The sequence below is a fragment of the Nomascus leucogenys genome, chromosome 1a (genome assembly GCF_006542625.1).
Source record: "Nomascus leucogenys isolate Asia chromosome 1a, Asia_NLE_v1, whole genome shotgun sequence".
NCBI lineage: Eukaryota > Metazoa > Chordata > Mammalia > Primates > Hylobatidae > Nomascus > Nomascus leucogenys.
In genome coordinates, this window is record NC_044381.1 from 87,612,222 (window position 1) to 87,631,732 (window position 19,511).

Sequence of the window (19,511 nt, forward strand, 5' to 3'; positions counted from 1 at the left end):
TTCTGTTGACTGGCCGGAAATCTTTGGCATTCCTTGGCTTGTAGATGCATCACTCCGATCCTCCATCTTCACATGGCATTCTCCCTTTGTCTCTTCACACAACTTTCCTTTTATAAAGACACCAGTCATATCAGATAAGAGGCCCACTCTACTCCAGTATGGCCTCATCTTAAGCCATAACATCTGCAATTACCCTGTTTTCAATCACATTCTAAGGTACTAGGGGTTAAGACTTCTGTATACCTTATTCGAAGAAGAGGACACAATTCAGCCCATAATATACACCAAAGAGCAATATAATATTCATATGATTAGAATATTCCTGAAATTGCATATTACAGGCTCATAAAAATAGAATATTCATAAAAGCAATTGTAATAGCCAAAAACTATGAACAATACAAATGTCTATCACCATTAGAATGAATTCTAAAATTGTAATATATTCATGCAACATAATACTACACAGAAATTAAAATAACTACAAATGAAACACTCTGATGAACTTCAAAGACATAAAAGAAGCCATACATGAAGTGCACACACACTGAATCAATTATATTAAATTTTTAAAATAGGCAATCTAAACATTTATTTAGGGATGCATGGTTACAGAGTAAAACTGTAAAGACAAGCGATTACCATAAAACTGAGGATGAAGGTGATTAAGCGTTAAAATCAGGAGGGGACATAAAGGAGCTTCTGGGGTACTAGCAAAGTTCAATTTCTTAACCCACAGAAGTTACACGATTACAATGAGTTTTACTCCATTACTGACCCTGTCAGTTGAAAAGGCCTAGAAGCAATGACATCCCAGTAGCAATGAACATACCCAGCACACAGATCTTGATTTCCAAATGCTATTCTCCACTAAAAGAAATAGAAGTGCCTGGCTCCAGGGTTGAAATGAGCCTGGAATATCTGATTGTGCTAAAGAGCAAAGAAATCACTCAATGGATGATGAAGTCATATCAAAAGGACACAGGATCGGCTTGAAGGAGCTCCCATTGGCCCAATTTAGGACAATTTGGGCATCAATACGAATGATAGTAAAGAAATATACATACTGAGGAAAATAAGAATCCAGGAGTCCACAATGTTGTTTTTAAAAAGGGGGGAGAAATAAAAGCTGTTTATAGCAGAAAGCTAACTAATAACATAGAACAATGAAATCAGAAAATCACCATTTGGCAACCATCAGAGTAATAAATGATTCAGGCAAGACTTATCAATGGAGGCTAGCCAGTGGGTAAAAGTTTGAGAAATAACAGGATACTCAGAGCCTCAAAATATTCCAAGATACTTATAACTTTTAAAAGGAAAAATAACTTTACAGTGGAGTCACTTTATAGACACTACCTTAACCAAGTGATTGATGTTAACATCACCAGAAATGGAGCAAATTGACAGCATGTGTCTCCGTAAGCATCTTTTCTACGGCATTCCTCACAAAAATGCATGAGGTGAATTTCATCATGAGAATATATCAAACAGACCCAAATTGAGAGACATTCCACAAAATGAATGACTTCAACTACAAATATCAAGGTTATGAAAAACAAGCAAGATTAAAGAACTATTCCAGGTTACAGGAGACTGAAAAGACAGGACAACTAAATGTGGCCCGTAACTCAGGATTTTCTTCTGTTGCAAATGACATTATTGGCACCACTGATGAAACACAAATAAGATCGAAAGAGAGAGGGAGACAGAAACAGCAAGTGACAGTAGAGCAAGAGTCAGAGACAGAAGAAAGAGAGAAAGAAAATAAAGACTAAAATACAGAAAAATGGTTAACAGATGGAGAACTAGGGTAAAAGGTATATGTAAGAATTCTTTGTACTATTCTTACAACTGTTCTGTTTGCCGGAAATTATGTCAAAATAAGAAGCTGAAAGACAAAAATCTCACACAATACATAAAATTAGACATTTCATAAAAGCAGAAAACAAAGATGAGAAATTCTTCAACCACTTTAAATACTAGAATACCACTATTGCTACTTAATTAACACTAAAAACATAAACGACAAAATTCAGTGGTAGCAATTCTGGAAAACCTGATACATACTTTCAAACTTTGCTGTTTGAGTGATCACTAGCCCAACCTTTCGAGGAACAACTTAGCAATATGGACTAAGAGCAATAAAAATGCAGAGACTCTAGTGATTCCACTTCTGGAACTCTATCCTAAGGAAACAAATACCAAACATTGAAAAGGCATTATACAAAGGTTTAATCACAGCAGCCTTATTCAAAATAATGTAAACTGGAAAAAAATCCCAAATATAACACAGAAAGAAAACTGAGATACAATCATTTACAGAAATTCAGACACTAAAACAGTCTATAAAAACTACATAAACATGGGAAAAGCTTACAACAGATGTAATAAAGTAAAATTGTATGAAAGGAATGATTAAAGTACAGTTTTAAAAGCATCTATATGCAGCAAGCACACTCAGCCCCCTTGCCATGAGATACCCTGTGCCGCCTAGGGACTTTGCAGACTTCCTACCAGCAAGAAGGCCCTCACCAGATGGAGCCAATCAATGCTGGACTTCTCAGTCTTCATAACTTTTAAAAAAATAAATTCCTTTTCTTTATTGATAACAAAAGTATCTACACACAGAATAAGATTGAAATTCACAACACTGTTAAGTATTTATAGGGTAATGGTATTGGTGAGTGAGGTTTTTCCTTTTCTTCATCTTCCAAAATGTCAGCAACTGTTTATTTTAATACTGAGGATTATGTAACTTAACAAAAAGAAATATGCTTAGTTACTACTTTAACATCCTTTGTGTCTTCAAAGTGCATCTGAAAAATTATCAGTTATGATGAAGTAAAAAGTCATGATGAAGCAATATATACAAATACCTTTATTTTGCTTTTAAACATATCTACCAGTAAACATGTGAGTGTGTAGGTTGCTCAACTCCAGGAGAGGAAAGGTTACAGAAGATATATAACAAATAGTCACAAGAAATCATGATGGGAATAATATCTTTTTTTTTTTTTTGAGATGAAGTCTTGTTCTGTCGCCCAGGCTGGAGTGCAACGGCATGATAATCAGCTCAGGGCAACCTCCGCCTCCCGGGTTCAAGCAAGTCTCCTGTCTCAGCCTCCCAAGTAGCTGAGACTATAGGTGCCCACCACCATGCCCAGCTAATTTTTGTATTTTTAGTAGAGATGGGGTTTCGCCATATTGATCAGGCTGGTCTCGAACTTCTGACCTCAAGTGATCCACCCGCCTCAGCCTCCCAAAGTGCTGGGATTACAGGTGTGAGCCACCGCGCCCAGCCCAATATCCTTTCAAAGAATAAGTGCATTCCATACAAATAAGAAGGTTACAATAAAGTACTTCAAAGCTCAAGAGCCACAGTACTGAGGTATGATTACTAGCATGAGGAGTCTTCCAGGCTTCTCTTTTGTCCAGTACTCACTGAAGTCTCATCCGTTTTTCAGGGGGGCCTTTAGCACTCACTGTCTGTTGTACATTCTTTGTGGTCTCCTTCTCCTCAGATTTTACAGTTTCTGGTACAGGTTCTGCCTCTTTCTTTGTTTGATCCACTAGATATCAAAGCAGATTTTTTTGGGAGGGAGATATGTGTGGGGGGAATGAGATAAATGGTTAATATGAATGGTTCACATTTTCAAATTCATTTTTAACTGCTTATCTCAAGTTCTAGTATCTAGCTGTTTCCCCAGGCAGATGTATACAAGAACCCAGTTACAAACCTAACCTGGTAACTCAAGGAAATTAATGATACTAGACAAAACTACATAGCATTTAAGACAGTATGTAAAAACAAGATATATAATTATTCTAACCCAGTACCATGATGGTTCAATACCTATTTTCAATAATGTAACAGAAAACATCATTGTGTAAAAACACAGATTTGATGAAGACACCTTGAATCACAGTGGCTTCCTCACACCTCCTCAATACCTACTTTTTCCTTCCCAATTCATCTTTTCACTACCACAATCACTACCACAATGGCACCACCTGCTGACAGTTCAGTAGATCTCAAAAGATTAAGAGTAAAAAACTACAATGGGAGACTCTAGAACAAGACTTTTCAACCCATGGCCCATGGGCAGCATGTGGTCCAGGATGGCTTTGAATGTGGCCCAACACAAATCTGTAAACTTTCTTAAAACGTTATGAGACTTTTTTTCCCTTTTTTTCAGCTCATCAGCTATCATTAGTGTTATTTTATGTGTGACCCAAGACAATTCTTCTTCCAATGAGACCCAGCCCCAGCTCTAGAAGGACAAAATTATCACAGTTCACTTCACATGCTATAGTTGTTACCGATTTACAGGCTGTTTGATCTTATTTCAAGAGTAATAAGAACATTACATGAACCATACCTGGAACAGGCTTTTCTCCAGGCTTTAGCTATAATTAATTGTTCAGAAAACACGGAGGTGGAGGAAGAGGAAAAAGAAGAAAACAGGTCAAGTTGGCAAAATTTCTTCTTCTTGATGTCATATCAATAAAATGAAAGCTTCATCCAAATTACATTTCAAATGACTTTGTGAAGAAAAGCTACCATTTATGTACTATAAAGTAAATTTATCATTTTCTACTTCTTAGTCCCCATTCTAGAAAAGACACAAATCAAAAACTAGAACAAGATAGTCAACCAACCATAAAAACACTTGAATATTTAACAAAGACTTCCACCTCCACACCCAGGCTACAATGCTTTATAAAAAGCAGTTCAGTAGAATCCAATGGGAAGAAATAATGAAGTCTTTCAATACTCCAGAGTCTTATTCCTTAGGGGATATGAATTATGGGAAGGGAGAATGAAGTATGGATGAACCATGACTTTTAAAGTTGGCAGGCATGGGAAATTTGGAGGGAAAAGAGATTTCTGATGAGTCTATTATTAAAAACCAATCTATAGGAAAAAAAAGATAAGAGCATTAGAGGTTAGAAATAAGGTCAGGTCCTTCACTCTGTAGAGCAATTCTTTCACTTGATTAAGCTCTGTCATCTCCTTTGCCCCATTCCCCAAGTTAAATGCTCTACAACACTCTTGTCTTCTTCTATCCCTCATTCTCATCCGATGACACTGTCTCCCATGTTTAAAAACAACAACAAAACCAGGATGCCAACACCACCAACTTCCTTACCATCTACCTTCAAACTTATTATAACTTTATATACATATACACACATATATATTTAAAATACCTTATTACTTCCGTATCATCTTAGAAGAAAAAAGTAGCCTCTTCATTTCTAATGCCTCCATCTGTTTGCTGAATCGTTCTAGATTTACATGCCCTCCCTAGGCCTTCTTACCTATTCCCACTCCTAACAACTACAAAATTTTCTGATATTACATGTTCCAGGTTCACGCTGACAACTGCCAATTATCCTACCCCAACTGCAAGTCCTGGGAATCTTTACACTTAACAAGACCAAAACTGAGCTTCATATTATTATCCACTGTGCAATAAAAAGGTCACCACAGAAGGCCTGAGGCTGCTATACTTAGAAAGGCCTGCTTGCCAGGTTGGCCCTTGGCTAGTGTCTAGAAAGTTAGATTTTTGGAGGGTTCCCACCATTCCCTGATAATAGTGGCTTACTGTGCCTAGACTGCACAAATAATGCAGTTTAGGCTGAATACCTGCTTTCTTCAGAGGTTGTAGAATTTTGGTATGTGCTAGATAGAGGATACCTACATGAAGAGCTCCCCCAACTCCAAAAACACACCTTGGGTACCAGGTCTCTAATGGATCTCCCTGGGCAGAAATATCACACATATGTTGCTGCATTTTCACTGTTGAGAGAAGAGTGCACTCTGCGTAACCTCTTAAGGGAAGGAGAAAGTATAAGGAAGCCTGCACATAAATTCTTCCAGACTCTGCTGTGTCCTTTTCCCTTATGATCTGGCTATACATCCTTACTATATTATAGCAATAAATCTTAGCTGAGTACAACTACATGCTGAGTCCTTTGAGTCCTGCTAGCAATCTCCAAATATGGGAGTCGTCATGAGAACCCCCAACGAAGCCACATAATCACATTATCTTGTGAAAATATCAATACTTAAACATGTCCAAAGTAATTCTGAGGGAACAAATTGTTTTCCTTTAAAATAGGAGAGGAAACATAGGGAGGAACGTTGAGGAGAGTAAAAAATTTGAAAAGGGTGATTTTTCTACTGTCAGCACTGAACTATATTTAAACTATATTGGACACTGAACTGTATTTGGACACTGAATAATGTCATTATTTACCCAACATAATACACTGTCTAATCTTTTCTAGTAAATCCTGCCAGACTAGTAGAACATGGTTTGAGACGGGGATATATAACAAGAGTGCGTCTTGGAGCAAATTTAATCAGGTGGCTTTGGTTTAGATAATCCTAGTTGAAGTAATATCCTATGGTATTCTAGCAGCTTCTAAAACCAGCAATAAAAAGACAGTCCTCATAAAAGGCTCCAAGGACCAAAACGCTCATCACATCAGTATTAGTGCAACTTCCAGCAGTAACAAGAATTAAAATATGGAAAAAGGAGCTTCAAAGAAGCAGACAGGACTTCTCCAATATTCTCCTGAGCATCCCCTTATAGGGGCAACATCCCTGCGTACCACAAGCCCAACTTCTCGATAACATTGATAAGTAAGAATACCTGCTGTATCCTTATACGAACTACAAATAGTTCTGGAGGATGCAGTGGGTAAAGAGGAGTTCATATGAGCTAAAAGAAGTTCTGGGAGACTTGAAGTAGATTATTTTCTTCTCTAGATCTGAGGCTGGAAAAATTTTTGGTAGGAAAAGCAAAAAGATTATTAATAGTTCTAGAGAAAGCCATCTTTCTCCTAGCTATGTTACACAGAGCTGGATATACTCTATCTTTGGGAGCTGGTTTTTGGCCCTTGGTAAAAGAAATGTGGGGTTCAGGAATATGATGATATAAGCATGAATGTGGTTAACCTTTAAAAGAAAAAGGTAAAAAACTCACTGAAATGATATGAAATCTGCAGTCTGCTTAAAAATAATTGGGAGGGGCCGGGCATGGTGGCTCATGCCTGTAATCCCAGCACTTTGGGAGGCCGAGGCGGGCAGATCACAAGGTCAGGAGATCGAGACTATCCTGGTTAACGGGGTGAAACCACATCTCTACTAAAAAATACAAAAAATTAGCCGGGCGTGGTGGCAGGTGCCTGTAGTCCCAGCTACTCGGGAGGCTGAGGCAGGAGAATGCCATGAACCCAGGAGGTGGAGCTTGCAGTGAGCTGAGATCGTGCCACTGCACTCCAGCCTGGACGACAGAGCGAGACTCCGTCTCAAAAATAATAATAGTAATAATAATAATAATAATAATAATTGGAAGGAAGTAGGGGAAGAAGAGATAAAACAAGCTTGGTCATTTTGATAACTATTGAGGCAGGCTAAAGGGTAGAGGGGACTTTATTTTTAATTACTCTCTCTGCTGTCATGTTTTTAAAATTACCATACTTTTCTATAAACTAAAGAGTTTTTATTTTAAGAATCAAGAGAGTCTTTGAGCTTTCTACAATGTCTAGCCTAGCTCACTAGGATAGGACAGCAAACAAGAATCAAGGCAGCATCCCTAGCCAGGGGAAGAAAAAAAAGTTGTCTTTCACTGGAGTACCTCAGGACTCAAATACAACAGCAAACTACTGAATGTTCTGTAGGTCGGTCAATGAAAACCAAACCCCTAACAACTGTATTTCAACCAAAATCTGTTTCTTTCCCCGTATTCTGAATTTTAGTTAACAATACCTAGTCTAATTCTAGGCCTAAAACCCCAGAATCACCCTTTGTCCAATCTCTCCAAATCCAACCACCAAATTAAAGCAATCGTAACTCTGAAATACCTCCTAAATCTGTCTCCTCTCTATCCTATGGCCACAGAATTCAAGCTTTCCACAATTTAAGTGCCCTGACTCCAAACTTCACATGTGATTTCCTAAGCATCCCCCACCATACTGTTACTAGCTACGTTCCTAAAACACAAAACTGACTACACTACTCCCTTGCAACTACTTTTAAATATCCAATGGGTCCTTATTACCAAGAGCAATAATTCTCAGCTAGTCACTTGAAGATGAGGTAGAGGAGTTTTTAGTGAGAATACACTCGTAGAGACTATATACTTGAAAAAGATTATACAAAATTTCTCCTGGTTTGGTCTGTCTTTGGTTATGATAGCTATTGTTTTAAAACTTAAAATAACTCTGAATGCATCTGGAGGCCTGTTATGTTTATGGGAGTGGTAATGGGTTGTAAGTTTAAAATAGAGAAGAAACATAGGCCTCCAGGATTAAATCTCAGCTCCTTTGCATAGCATACAAAATCCTTCTCAACTGACCTTAATCCATTTTTTAAGTCTCATCTTCCATTACTCTTCCCCTCCACAAACAGAGTAAACCTTCAGAGGATTTTTCTGGTTTCTGAACATACGTTCACTAACTCATGTTTCTGGTTTTGCATGTTCTATTACCATTTTCTAGATCAGGACTGTTCAAAAGAAATGTGAGCCACGAATGCAAACTATATATGTAATTTTAAATTTTCTTGTCACATTTTTAAAAAGAAACATGTATTTTATTTAACCAAATATACCTAAAATATTATTTCAACATGTAATCAACATTTTTAAACTACTGAGATATTTTACATACATTCTTTTTCATACAAGACTGAAATCCAGTATGTATACTGCACTTACATCACAACTCAATCTGGGCTAGCTGTGTTCCAAATGCTAATAGTCACACGTGCCTCGTGGTTATCGTACTGGACAGCACATGTCTAGGTGCCTTCCCCTGGCCTACCTAGCATATACTATGTACTCACCAAATGAATGGTCAACTACACCTAACTTCTTACATTCTGTAGAGGTCACTCATCACCCTACACACAGCTATAATTCATTCAACAGACAATGTTCCATCTTCAAGTGCAGTTGATGAGATTCCTCTAAACTGGCTTTCCAGTCCTGAGTTCCATCTTGTGTCCTCTGCTCTCTTCACCACCACATCACAATTCCAATGGCACCTATCTCTCACTACAGCAGAGTCAGGGAAGAGAGAGGGGAGGCCTGTTCTAAAGTCATCTCATGTGAAAATTTTCATTTAGTTTAAAATTTCCCTTGAAAATCCCTTAAAGAGCTCCTAACAAAAACAGGGTATATGATCTTGTATGTACACTGTAAAAGTCCAGAAGAATTGAGACTAGCCATGAGAACAGCATATTCATCGATTCCATTCCATATCTACTAGACTCCAAAAGCTCATTTAGTAGAATGGCAGGTGGATTTGCTATTGCTGTTAGAAAACTCCCTGCCCCTCCAAATCACACAGTGGAATTCATAACTTAAAACTCCAACACAGTGTATCTCTATTAATCACTCCTGTCTCCTCTGTTTATTATGCCACTCTACCTCAGATGTTCTGTTCTTTTTGTTACACAAGTGTTAACTATTCTATCATTTAGGTTGTTCAGATATCTACTACATCAGGCTGGAAGGTGGCACGTAGAGTAAAAAGAGCATGAGTTTCATATTCTAGTTTTGTTACCATCTGTGACACTTTCAGCAACCTTTTGAATGAGAATATTATCTACATGCAGTCCTCATAGTTTGTGAAGATTCAGTAAGAAACACAAAGCAGTGTTAATTCCATTCCATTTACCCATTTCTTCCATTAAGTCTTTCGAAACCTTTCCTTTGATACAGAGATCATTTTTTAACTAATGAGGAAAATCATAATTTTAGGTCACATCTGAAACAGTTCTCAATTAAAAATAAATATATATGCCATAAAGAATTGTCAAATCAAGATTAACCACACATATTCTCATTACCTGCACAAATTTGGGTGGAAATTTTTGTCTGAGGTCTAGAAGTAAAGCATCCACACGTTGTCTCTGAAAAATAGAGCTTGGTTCTTCTTTCCTTTTGGCTTTAGGTCTGACTTTATCTATTAGAATACGAAGTCCAAATCAAAACATTGCCTACTTAGTTTGGTGTCTCCTATTTTACAAATCTTTATCCACCAGGAATATACCCAAACTTCATTATTTTTAATGGCTGCTATACCAAAGATAATTCCCAAAATAAGGTAAACACAGTATATATACAGAAGTGTTGTTAACTCTCCCTCTTAACTGAAGTTAAATTCTAACATTTAAGCTGATACATATGTCTTTTAAAGATACTTCAGTTTTGGTATATAAGCATGCACAACCATAAGAGTTTTAAAGCTAAAGTTTTTCATAATTACCTAAATCACAATCCAAATTATTGGCTTGAAATTACCTTTGTTATATTAAGTGTATTATATGGTCTTTTCCCACAAAACCTACTAGGAACAAATGGAAATGCAGGTTTCACAAACTCAATCTACCATATTCAATTATTAAGACTGTAATTCACTGAAAAAATAAAATAAAACAGAAAATCATGAAGACAAAAAAGAAAACCTGAAAGAGAAATTCTGAAGTTAATCACATGTGGGATTTGCCCTTGGGAGGGAGGTGTATTGGGAAACTGTCTCTAAGCGAAGGATTCCAGATAAGTGTTACTCCGAACACTTGGTTATAGTAGGGGAAAAGAGCCATTGGGCCAATTTTAGTCAACAAAGGCAAACTTTCCTTCATCAAATGTTCCTGCTTATACCTACTATTAAGATGATACAGGTCTGAATTCTATACAAACGCTATGTTTCCCTCAGTAATTTATCCTGAGTTCCTATTTCTCAGAAAAGGAAATGGAGAATACAAGTATGCTGTTATAAGCACATTTCTGGAAGTAGTCGAACAGCAAAATATGATGAAGACAGTAGCAGATTACATGGAAACTTAGAGGACCTGGAGCCACAAGAGGTGATGAGATGGAAAGATCAGAAAACAGACTGGCCATCTGGGGATAGGGCTCTAAAAAGCAATCTCTCTCATCTCCTCTGCTTTGAAGACTGGAGGAATAAAGAGTTCCAGATACCAAGATAACTCAACAGTCAGGTAAGTAAGGAATATCATCTCTGCTCATTCCACATCACTGTCTCTCCTATGTTCCTTTTTTTTTTTTTTTTTTTTTTTTTTTTTTTGTAGAGACCAGGTTTCACTATGCTGCCCAGGCTGATCTTGAACTCCTGGGCTCAGGTGATCCACCTGCCTTGGCATTCCAAAGTGCCGGGATTACAGGAGTGAGCCACCACACCTGGCCCCAAATATTTTAAAACCTTGAATCACCTTAACAAAGACTACCAGTTACCTAACAGAGTGAACTTGCATCTGTTCCTATGTGAAAGCTATTATTACCACATCTAGTTACATGAATCTCAGCTGCAACAAAGCCATCATCCCATGAAAAAGTGAAACACACTTAGAAAAGATCAACAGCCATTTTCCTAAAGAAAACAGCTTCATTCTCAGAGGATCAAAAAGTGTTTTAGGAGGGTCTGGATGTTCTACTTACCTTGCTCTTCGTGATCTTTGAAGTGCCACCAATACCCTTTGGAAGGATGATATCGACAGTATGACATAGCTTCATCAAAAGCTGACTGAATACCATGCACTGCAGTAAGCTTGTAAAAGGAAAATAAATTCTAAATTTCTCATTAGGTCGACCAAAATTTCCAAAGTAAATACTCACAAAATATTACATATGCAAAGACAGAACCTATTTTTCAGAACCTAAATTACTATATAATTGAGACTATGAAATATACTTTGAGCACCGACTTGGCTCACGGTAACCAAAGTTCAAGACATTCTAATAGTCAATACTTTATAGCAACTTACAAAAGGCAGAGGAGCTCCAGTTTGATTACTGAAAGCAAGGCAGCTAATTAAAAGTTTTCTTTAGTGCTTAAACAATGTGAAGACACTTACCACTCTAGAGTTTATAACTGATCCCAAGTCTGGTGCCTGATAGATCACTCCAGCAATGATATAGTAATCAGCTAGTGGGATAACTAAAACAGTGGGAAAAAAGGTTTATAAATACAGCTATGGACACAAACTGCTAAACAGATTCTCATAAAAAGAACTAAAATCTGACATTTTCCCATAAGGCAGGGTTTAGCAATTACTGTTTTGGTAAAGCTGTACTAGAAAACAGCCACATCCAATCATTTACACATTATCTATGGCTGCTCTGGCAATAATTGAGCATTGTCACAGAGACTACGAGGCCCACAAACCCCAAGTATTTAGTCACTGGCCCTTTTCAGAAAAAGTATGCCCACTGTTGCCCTCCAGCAGTGCTTCTCAAATTTTAATGTGCATCTGAATTACCTGGGGACCTTGTTAAAATTAGACTCTTATTCAGTAGGGATAGTGCATTTCTAACGAGTTTCCAAAAGATGCCAATACTGTTGTCAGTCAACCTTACTTAAGGGAGTAAGACCTTGGAGCAAGACAGACTGGGGGTCCAGTGTAAAGATATCAAATGCAATGAGCTTGCCCCAGTGCTGAGTCCTAAGGAATAAGATAGCTGCTAGTGAGGCTACTGCCATCCTGTGTAATTTCTATACCTTGAATCCTCTCACCATGGAAATCTTGTCTTGTCGCTGGTTTGCCTTGGTTCTAAAGTTCTCTTTTACTCTGGGCAGGGACTCTAGATCTTTGATTTTGAAACTAAATTTGGATTCCAGAATCACAACTTCTTTATCAAGTCATTCTCTGAAAACAATGCCAAGTTAAAGGTTGTCCATAAATGTCTTAATGAGGGTATCTAATTGAGAGATGTAGCTAGAATAACACCCATCTGGCTCCCCTATCTTGAATCTTCTCTTCAGTATGACTTTATCCATGGTCTTGGCTTGATTCTAATGTCTTCAATTTCTGGTCATCACTGGAAACGGTGTCTACCTCTTTGATTCAAAACCAAATCTGGACTCTACACTCTTCAGTGTTGTTTCTAAACCAAGTTTTCAGCAGGTAGTATAACCCAGGCGAGGCTTTTAGTTGAATGCATCACTGAGGATTTTCAATTGATTCTCTGTTAATTTGATATGACCGGATCTACCATGCATTTTGTGAAAGAATTAACTCAGTGGACTGAGATGAAAAAACAACGTTAATTGTGGTCGTCAGCAAAGCCTGAGTCCTGTCCTCTCACTCTCCTCCCCAGACAGCATGAGCTTCACCACTCACTCCACCTTCTCCACCTTCTCCACCAACTACTGGTCCCTGGGCTCCATCCAGGCGCCCAGCTGCGGCACCCAGCCAGTCAGCAGCACGGCCAGCGTCTATGCAGACACCGGAGGCTCTGGTTCCCGGATCTCCATGTCTTGCTCCACCAGCTTCCAGGGCAGATTGGGGTACGGGGACCTGGCCATGGGATGGCCAGGGTTCTAGCAGGAATGGGAGGCAACCAGACTGAGGAGGAGACCATGCAAAGCCTGAACCTACCCTGGTTCAATGCCTGGCCTCCTACCTGGACAGAGGAGCCTGGAGACAGAGAACCAGAGGCGAGAAAGCAAAATCCAGGAGCACCTGGATAAGAAGGGACCCCAGGTCAGAGACTGGGTCCATTACTTCAAACCATCGAGGACCTGAGGGCTCAGATCTTCTCAAATACTGTGGACAATGCCCACATTGTTCTGCAGATCGACAATGCCCATCTTGCTGCTCATAGAGTCAAGTATGAGACAGAGCTGGCCATGTATCAGTCTGTATCCATGGGCTCTGCAATGTCAATGACACCAATGTCACTCAGCTTCAGCTACAGACAGAGATTGAGGCTCTCAAGGAGGAGCTGCTCTTCATGAAGAACCATGAAGAGGAAGTAAAAGGCCTACAAGCCCAGACTGCCAGCTCTGGGTTGACGATGAAGGTAGATAGCCCAAATCTCAGGACCTCGCCAAGATCATAGCAGACATCCGGGCCTAATACGAAGAGCTGGCTCAGAAGAACTGAGAGGAGCTAGACAAGTACTGGTTTCAGCAGATTGAGGAGAACACCACAGTTGTCACCATGCAGTCTGCCAAGGTTGGAGCTGCTGAGGTGACGCTCACGGAGCTGAGAGGTATGGTCCAGTCCTTGGAGATTGACCTAGACTAGATGAGAAATCTGAAGGCCAGCTTGGAGAACAGCCTGAGGGAGGTGGAGGCCTGCTACGCCCTGCAGATGGAGCAGCTCAACAGGATCCTGCTGTACCTGGAGTTGGAGCTGGCACACGCCGGGGCAGAGAGGCAGCACGAGGCCCAGGAGTATGAGGCCCTGCTGAACATCAAGGTCAAGCTGGAGGCTGAGATCACCACCTACCACTGCCTGCTGGAAGACAGCCAGGACTTCAATCTTGGCGATGCCCTGGACAGCAGCAACTCCGTGCAAACCATCCAAAAGACCCCATCCGCCAGGTAGTGGATGGCAGAGTGGTGTCTGAGACCAATAACATCAAAGTTCTGAGACATTAAGCCAGCAGAAGCAGGGTACCCTTTGAGGAGCAGGAGGCAAATAAAAAGTTCAGAGGTCAAAAAATAAAACAAAGTTACTTGGGATGCTTGACGTTCAGTCGGTATACCAACTGTGCTCACAGAGGTAGCTTTGATGCAGCGAGTTGCTCTGACTGCTAGTGCTTGAAGAGTTGTCCTTGGGCATGCTTGAAGAGTCCCGGTATCCAAGTATACAACTAGTGGAACTTGGCTTTTGAAACATTTCCTACACGTTATGCTGGTTGTACTAGCCTTTGCAGACAATTTGTACAAACAATGTGATTATGGTAGACACCAGATTTCTTTTGGAAAATCTAAAAATTTGGTGGGCAGAGGATGTCCAAGCAACCAGCCCTCTATAAAAATCCCTGGCTCAGAGTCTCCAATGGACTTCCCTGAGCAGACATATTGAATGCAGCTGCAGTTCACTGCTGGATGGAGAGCACACTCTGTGGCGCTTCACAGGCAAGAGGGAAAGTGTAGGAAACTTGCACATGGATTCCTACAGACCCCACCTGACATGTCTTTTTCCAGTACTAATCTGGCTGGTACCCTTACTGTGTTGTCATAACAAATCTTAGCTGTAAGTAAAACCATATGCTAAGGCTGGTGAGTCCTCCAGCACAGTACTGAACACGTATGTGGTCTTGGAGACCCCCCAAACAGAAACCAATCAAGAAAACAAGTTAGGTCAGGAAGTAAATAAATCATGGTATTTCAAAAAGAAATCAATGCCTAAAGTTTACACATTTTACCTTGGGCAGGGGACTGCCGCTGTTGCTTCCGAATGATGAAAAGAATGGGCTCTTGAGCATGCAAAAGAATGTATTCGATTCCAACCATCTGACTGAAAACAGAACACAGACATCCAAAGATCTATAAATGCCCTACAAATAATTTTATAAGACATTCAAATTATTATATAAAAATGCAGCAACACTTTAAATAGGATTAAAACTGCCTATGTTTGGTGTTAAAATCTGGCTGTTGAGTAAAATTGGCTGTTTTCCCAGACAGGTGGCATATAGATAAAGTAAGATTTGTTTTTAAACAACAAAATTTCTCTACAAAAATGTATTATAAATTTAAATCTAAGTATTTTCAGTCAGGAAAGTACACCGAAGAGTGTCCATTTCAAAAAGGCAATCAAAATGCCATGATGCTTCCTGACCAAATCTACGAATACATACAAAATATAAAAATAAACATGAAGACACAACTATATATACCACCAAACTAGAAAACATCAAAAACCTTATCCTCATCCCAACAAATTTTTTTACCTGACAGATTATGTTTAAAAGCAACAATAAGTTGTCTCAACAGCTGTATTTGCCCCATAACAAAAGCCATTTAAAATATAACAGATATTTAATCTTATAAGCTCCTCCTCAATATTTAGCTGACAATAGGAAAATTATATCAACAGTTGTTTCAAATACTTTTGTAATATAAACTAGACATAAAAGGGACAATAATTATAGTTGCCTGGTTGAGAATAACAGTAGCATTGCCAAAATCACTCATCAGATCGAAATCTAAACCTGTTATATTGTAATTAAACATTATGAAGTTATACAGAAAAGACCTCTGTTAAAAGTGAATACTAACAGTTACCTTGCATGTCAAATTTGCATAAACCCAAACAAAACTCCAGTTTTTCTTCTAAAAGTTCTACTCTGCACTTCATGATCCACAGCTTGAAAGAACTGTTCATTGCAAAACTTGTATTTGGAAAAAGTGCTAACCTTCTTAAAATAACTTACTTCAAGTGTTCCAATGTTAGCCTCTGCATTTTGACCACTTCATTATTACATGTTCTGTCATAAAAAGGATTACTTCTTTCTGAAAAGTAATCCAGGACACTACCACTGTTCAAAATAGGGATCCAAGAGCTGTCAACCCAAGAAATTCCCAGCAGATTGTCTATGGGAAAGAAAACAAAATGATAAAGGATTAGAAAAAAAGAAAGAATCCAATCCAACAAATATTTATTATATATCGAATGTAGTAGGCACTATGAATATAAGGATAACGTAGATCCTAACCAACACACTCTCATGATGTAACAGAAGAGATTATGCAATAAGGCAATAACATGATTAAGTGTTACGATAAAGACATGGTGACACCCTGTCTCTACTAAAAATACAAAAAAATTCTGGCTGGGCGCGGTGGCTCACACCTGTAATCCCAGCACTTTAGGGGGCTGAGGTAGGTGGATCACCTGAGGTTGGGAGTTTGAGACCAGCCTGACCAACATAGAGAAACTCTGTCTCTACTAAAAATACAAAATTAGCCTACTAAAAATACAAAATACAAAATGCATGGTTGCGCATGCCCATAATCCCAGCTACTTGGGAGACTGAGGCAGGAGAATCGCTTGCACCAGAAGGCGGAGGCTGTGGTAAGACGAGATCACACCATTGGACTCCAGCCTGAGCAACAAGAGTGAAACTCTGTCTCAAAAAAAGAAAAAAACAAAACAAAAAAATCAGCCAGGCATGGTGGTGGACACCTGTAATCCCAGCTACTCGGGAGGCTGTGGCAGGAGAATCGCTTGGACCCAGGAGGCGGAGGTTGCAGTGAGCCGAGATCACGCCACTGCACTCCAGCCTGGGCGACACAGCGAGACTCCGTCTCAAAAAAAAAGACATGAAGAAACGTGTTACGAAACTACAGAGGACCTGGGGAAACGACAATCATTTTTCATGTGGTGAGAAGGTGGGTTTTAGCATGATATGTTAAAGAATAAATAGAAACTTACACAGAGAAAAGGGCAAAGTAATTCCAAGCAGAGAGAATGTATATACAGAGGTGTAAAAATATAAAGTATATTATATCTTTAGAGAATAATTTCATTAGGTGAAGAAGTGATAAGATTTAAAATTTAGAAAGGGCTTTTTTTTTAATTGGAAATCCTTCATGCTGGCAAGGAATTCAAAATTTTCAAATAACATGTATGCCCAAGAGAACACATCTATAGCTACCAGTTTGAGATCTCTCAATTAGGGATAGAGAAGTTAGGAAGCTATTATTGTAGATGAGATGATAATGATGTAAAAGCTACGGGATAAACAGGAAGTAGAGTTCCCTTAACTACAGCCACACGGTTTCATATTTAGAGTAGAATTAAATCACAGCTTTTAAAAAGACATGATAGAGCTAGATACTTTTAATAAATGAGCTTGTATTGGCTATTGGCTTTCATGCTTCATACCACTGACTGTACTGAACAACACTAGGTGTAAATCATGAACATCAAAATGCCTATACCATACTGGTTGAAAAACTTCAATCTCTCTTATACTGTCATTACCTCAGGCATCTTCAAAGAAGTCAGACCTAATTCAAGGTGACAGGCAGTTTTGAGCCAAGTGACTCAACTGAGAAAAATTATATAAAGGTAAAATGTACTTTGTGTGCTATAAAATAAAGGAGACAGATAAAGTGCGTTAATAACCAAATAATTAGTATAGACCATTTAGATAGTTCATCATAACTGGAACATGCAATAACCAAATACACAACAGGCCAGGAAATAACATTTTCAGAAATGGCCTCCTAACTGGTTTTCCTAATTCTACCCTTGCCCTCCTACACTGTTCCCAGCAGCCAATGTAGTCCTAAAAAAAGTCAGATCACATCATTGCTCTGATGGAAACCCCTCCAATGGCTCTCCGTTTTACTCAGAGGAAAAGCCAAAGACCTTATCATAGCTTTCAACACCTTTCTGACCTCATCTCCTTCCCACATCCTCTCCCACTTCCCTCCAGCCACACTGGCCTCCTGGCTGTTCCTTTAACACACCAAACACACTCTTATTTTAGAGTCTTTGCCATGATCCTAACAATCTGAATTATAAGTAAAACATTTTACAAACTAAATGTTTCTCTTTTTTATTCTGTAGCAAGGCAACATGCTGACATAGCCCAAGCATTCTAACAGCATTCTAACAATCATAAGTGATGAAATTAATAATGAAAGACACGTATGTAAAATCATGATCCAGAAGTGCTGAAGGGCACCAGATAACTATAAATGAGAATATTTGTAATAAATGTGTTAGACCCCAATCCAGTTAATATTTAAAAAAAGGCATCTCAAACACCTCCCTTTAAAAATCAAGTGCTGTATACACAAACAAAAACAACTCTACGTGCTCCCCAAGACCAAGCAGCAGTTAAGGGGTGGCATCTCCATACATTTATTCACTGACTGATTCAATATTTGAGTACCTCTGCAGTTCAGCTGTGAAAAAAATACGACCCCTGCCCATAATAATTGCTGGACGTTCGGTGTAAAGTATTATCGACTCAAAAAAAAAAGAAAATATTTGGGATTCATGCTCAGGGACCCGTGCGGCGCGGTCTAAAGAATTAGGCAGCCACCACGCCAAGCCCCAAGAGATTAATCAAATCAAGTTGGCTCATTACCCCATTCCCTTCTCTGCCTAAAGGCTATTCCTTCACTCCAAAAGAATAGCCCTAATGTTGTTGCAGAGATATGTGTGTAGAACAATACTCCAGCTCTGAAAGCTCAAAACCCAGAGCTTCTTCCAACCCCTTCTCTCCGACGCTTCCAAGAGACGCTCCAAGAACTTGAAAAAAAAAAAAAAAAAAAAAACAACTCGTCAACGTTTCGCTAGATCACAGCCTTGGGTTGTCCACAAAAACAACTCAAAAAAGCTTGAGACCTCACACAAAGGAACCTAAACCTTGAAACCGCGAGCTATAACATCCCAAACTAGTCCATAGACAATCAAGAGACAAAATATAGCGATACAGTATACCTCGTATATCCACCGCCGCCATAATTCCGAAAGCGTTCACAGGCTCTCTTTCCGGCGCAAAGTAAACGTAAGCCTAGGCCGCCGGAAGCAGCGGGTTGAAGAGCGTGCGCATGGGTGAGGAGGGACGTAGCGCGGAAGAGGGGGCGGGGCGGGCAGGAGAGAGGCAGGGCTGGGAGGTGCGGGTGGGAGGGGAGGGGGCGGAACGCGGGAGAGGCGGGCGGAGGCGGGAAACGCGAGGTGGGCTGGGGGGATGGGAGGGGACGCGACGCAGAAAG

At 39.4% G+C, this 19,511-nt stretch overlaps 1 protein-coding gene across 3 annotated transcripts; it reads right to left on the bottom strand.

The window, feature by feature from the left end:
- Window positions 1–357: 357 nt before the first annotated feature.
- MED6 (mediator complex subunit 6) lies at window positions 358–19,305 on the bottom strand. Of its 3 annotated transcripts, XM_030812729.1 has the most exons (9): window positions 19,237–19,288; window positions 17,764–17,869; window positions 16,211–16,370; window positions 15,200–15,291; window positions 11,896–11,978; window positions 11,480–11,588; window positions 9,868–9,983; window positions 4,382–4,409; window positions 358–3,571 (listed from the first exon to the last, which is right to left on the bottom strand). In XM_030812729.1, the coding sequence occupies exons 3-9, from the start codon at window positions 16,237–16,239 to the stop codon at window positions 3,441–3,443; spliced, it is 588 nt and encodes a 195-aa protein (XP_030668589.1). In that variant the 5' UTR covers window positions 16,240–16,370; window positions 17,764–17,869; window positions 19,237–19,288; the 3' UTR covers window positions 358–3,440. The 3 variants fall into 3 exon arrangements, with proteins under 3 accessions (XP_030668589.1, XP_030668586.1, XP_030668596.1); XM_030812726.1 differs by lacking the exon at window positions 17,764–17,869 and having other exon boundaries at window positions 19,237–19,305; XM_030812736.1 differs by lacking the exons at window positions 9,868–9,983; window positions 17,764–17,869 and having other exon boundaries at window positions 19,237–19,305.
- Window positions 19,306–19,511: the final 206 nt, after the last annotated feature.

What these genes read in the sequence shown, in the direction of transcription:
- MED6 (XM_030812726.1), bottom strand. Translation starts at nt 19,258, where the DNA reads ATGGCGGCGGTGGATATACGAG. An exon ending in CAAAGATCACGAAGAGCAAG is followed by an intron (nt 9,984 to 11,479) that starts GTAAGTAGAACA and finishes GTATTCTAATAG; the next exon opens with ATAAAGTCAGACCTAAAGCC. An exon ending in TGGAGAAAAGCCTGTTCCAG is followed by an intron (nt 3,572 to 4,381) that starts GTATGGTTCATG and finishes TTTGATATCTAG; the next exon opens with TGGATCAAACAAAGAAAGAG.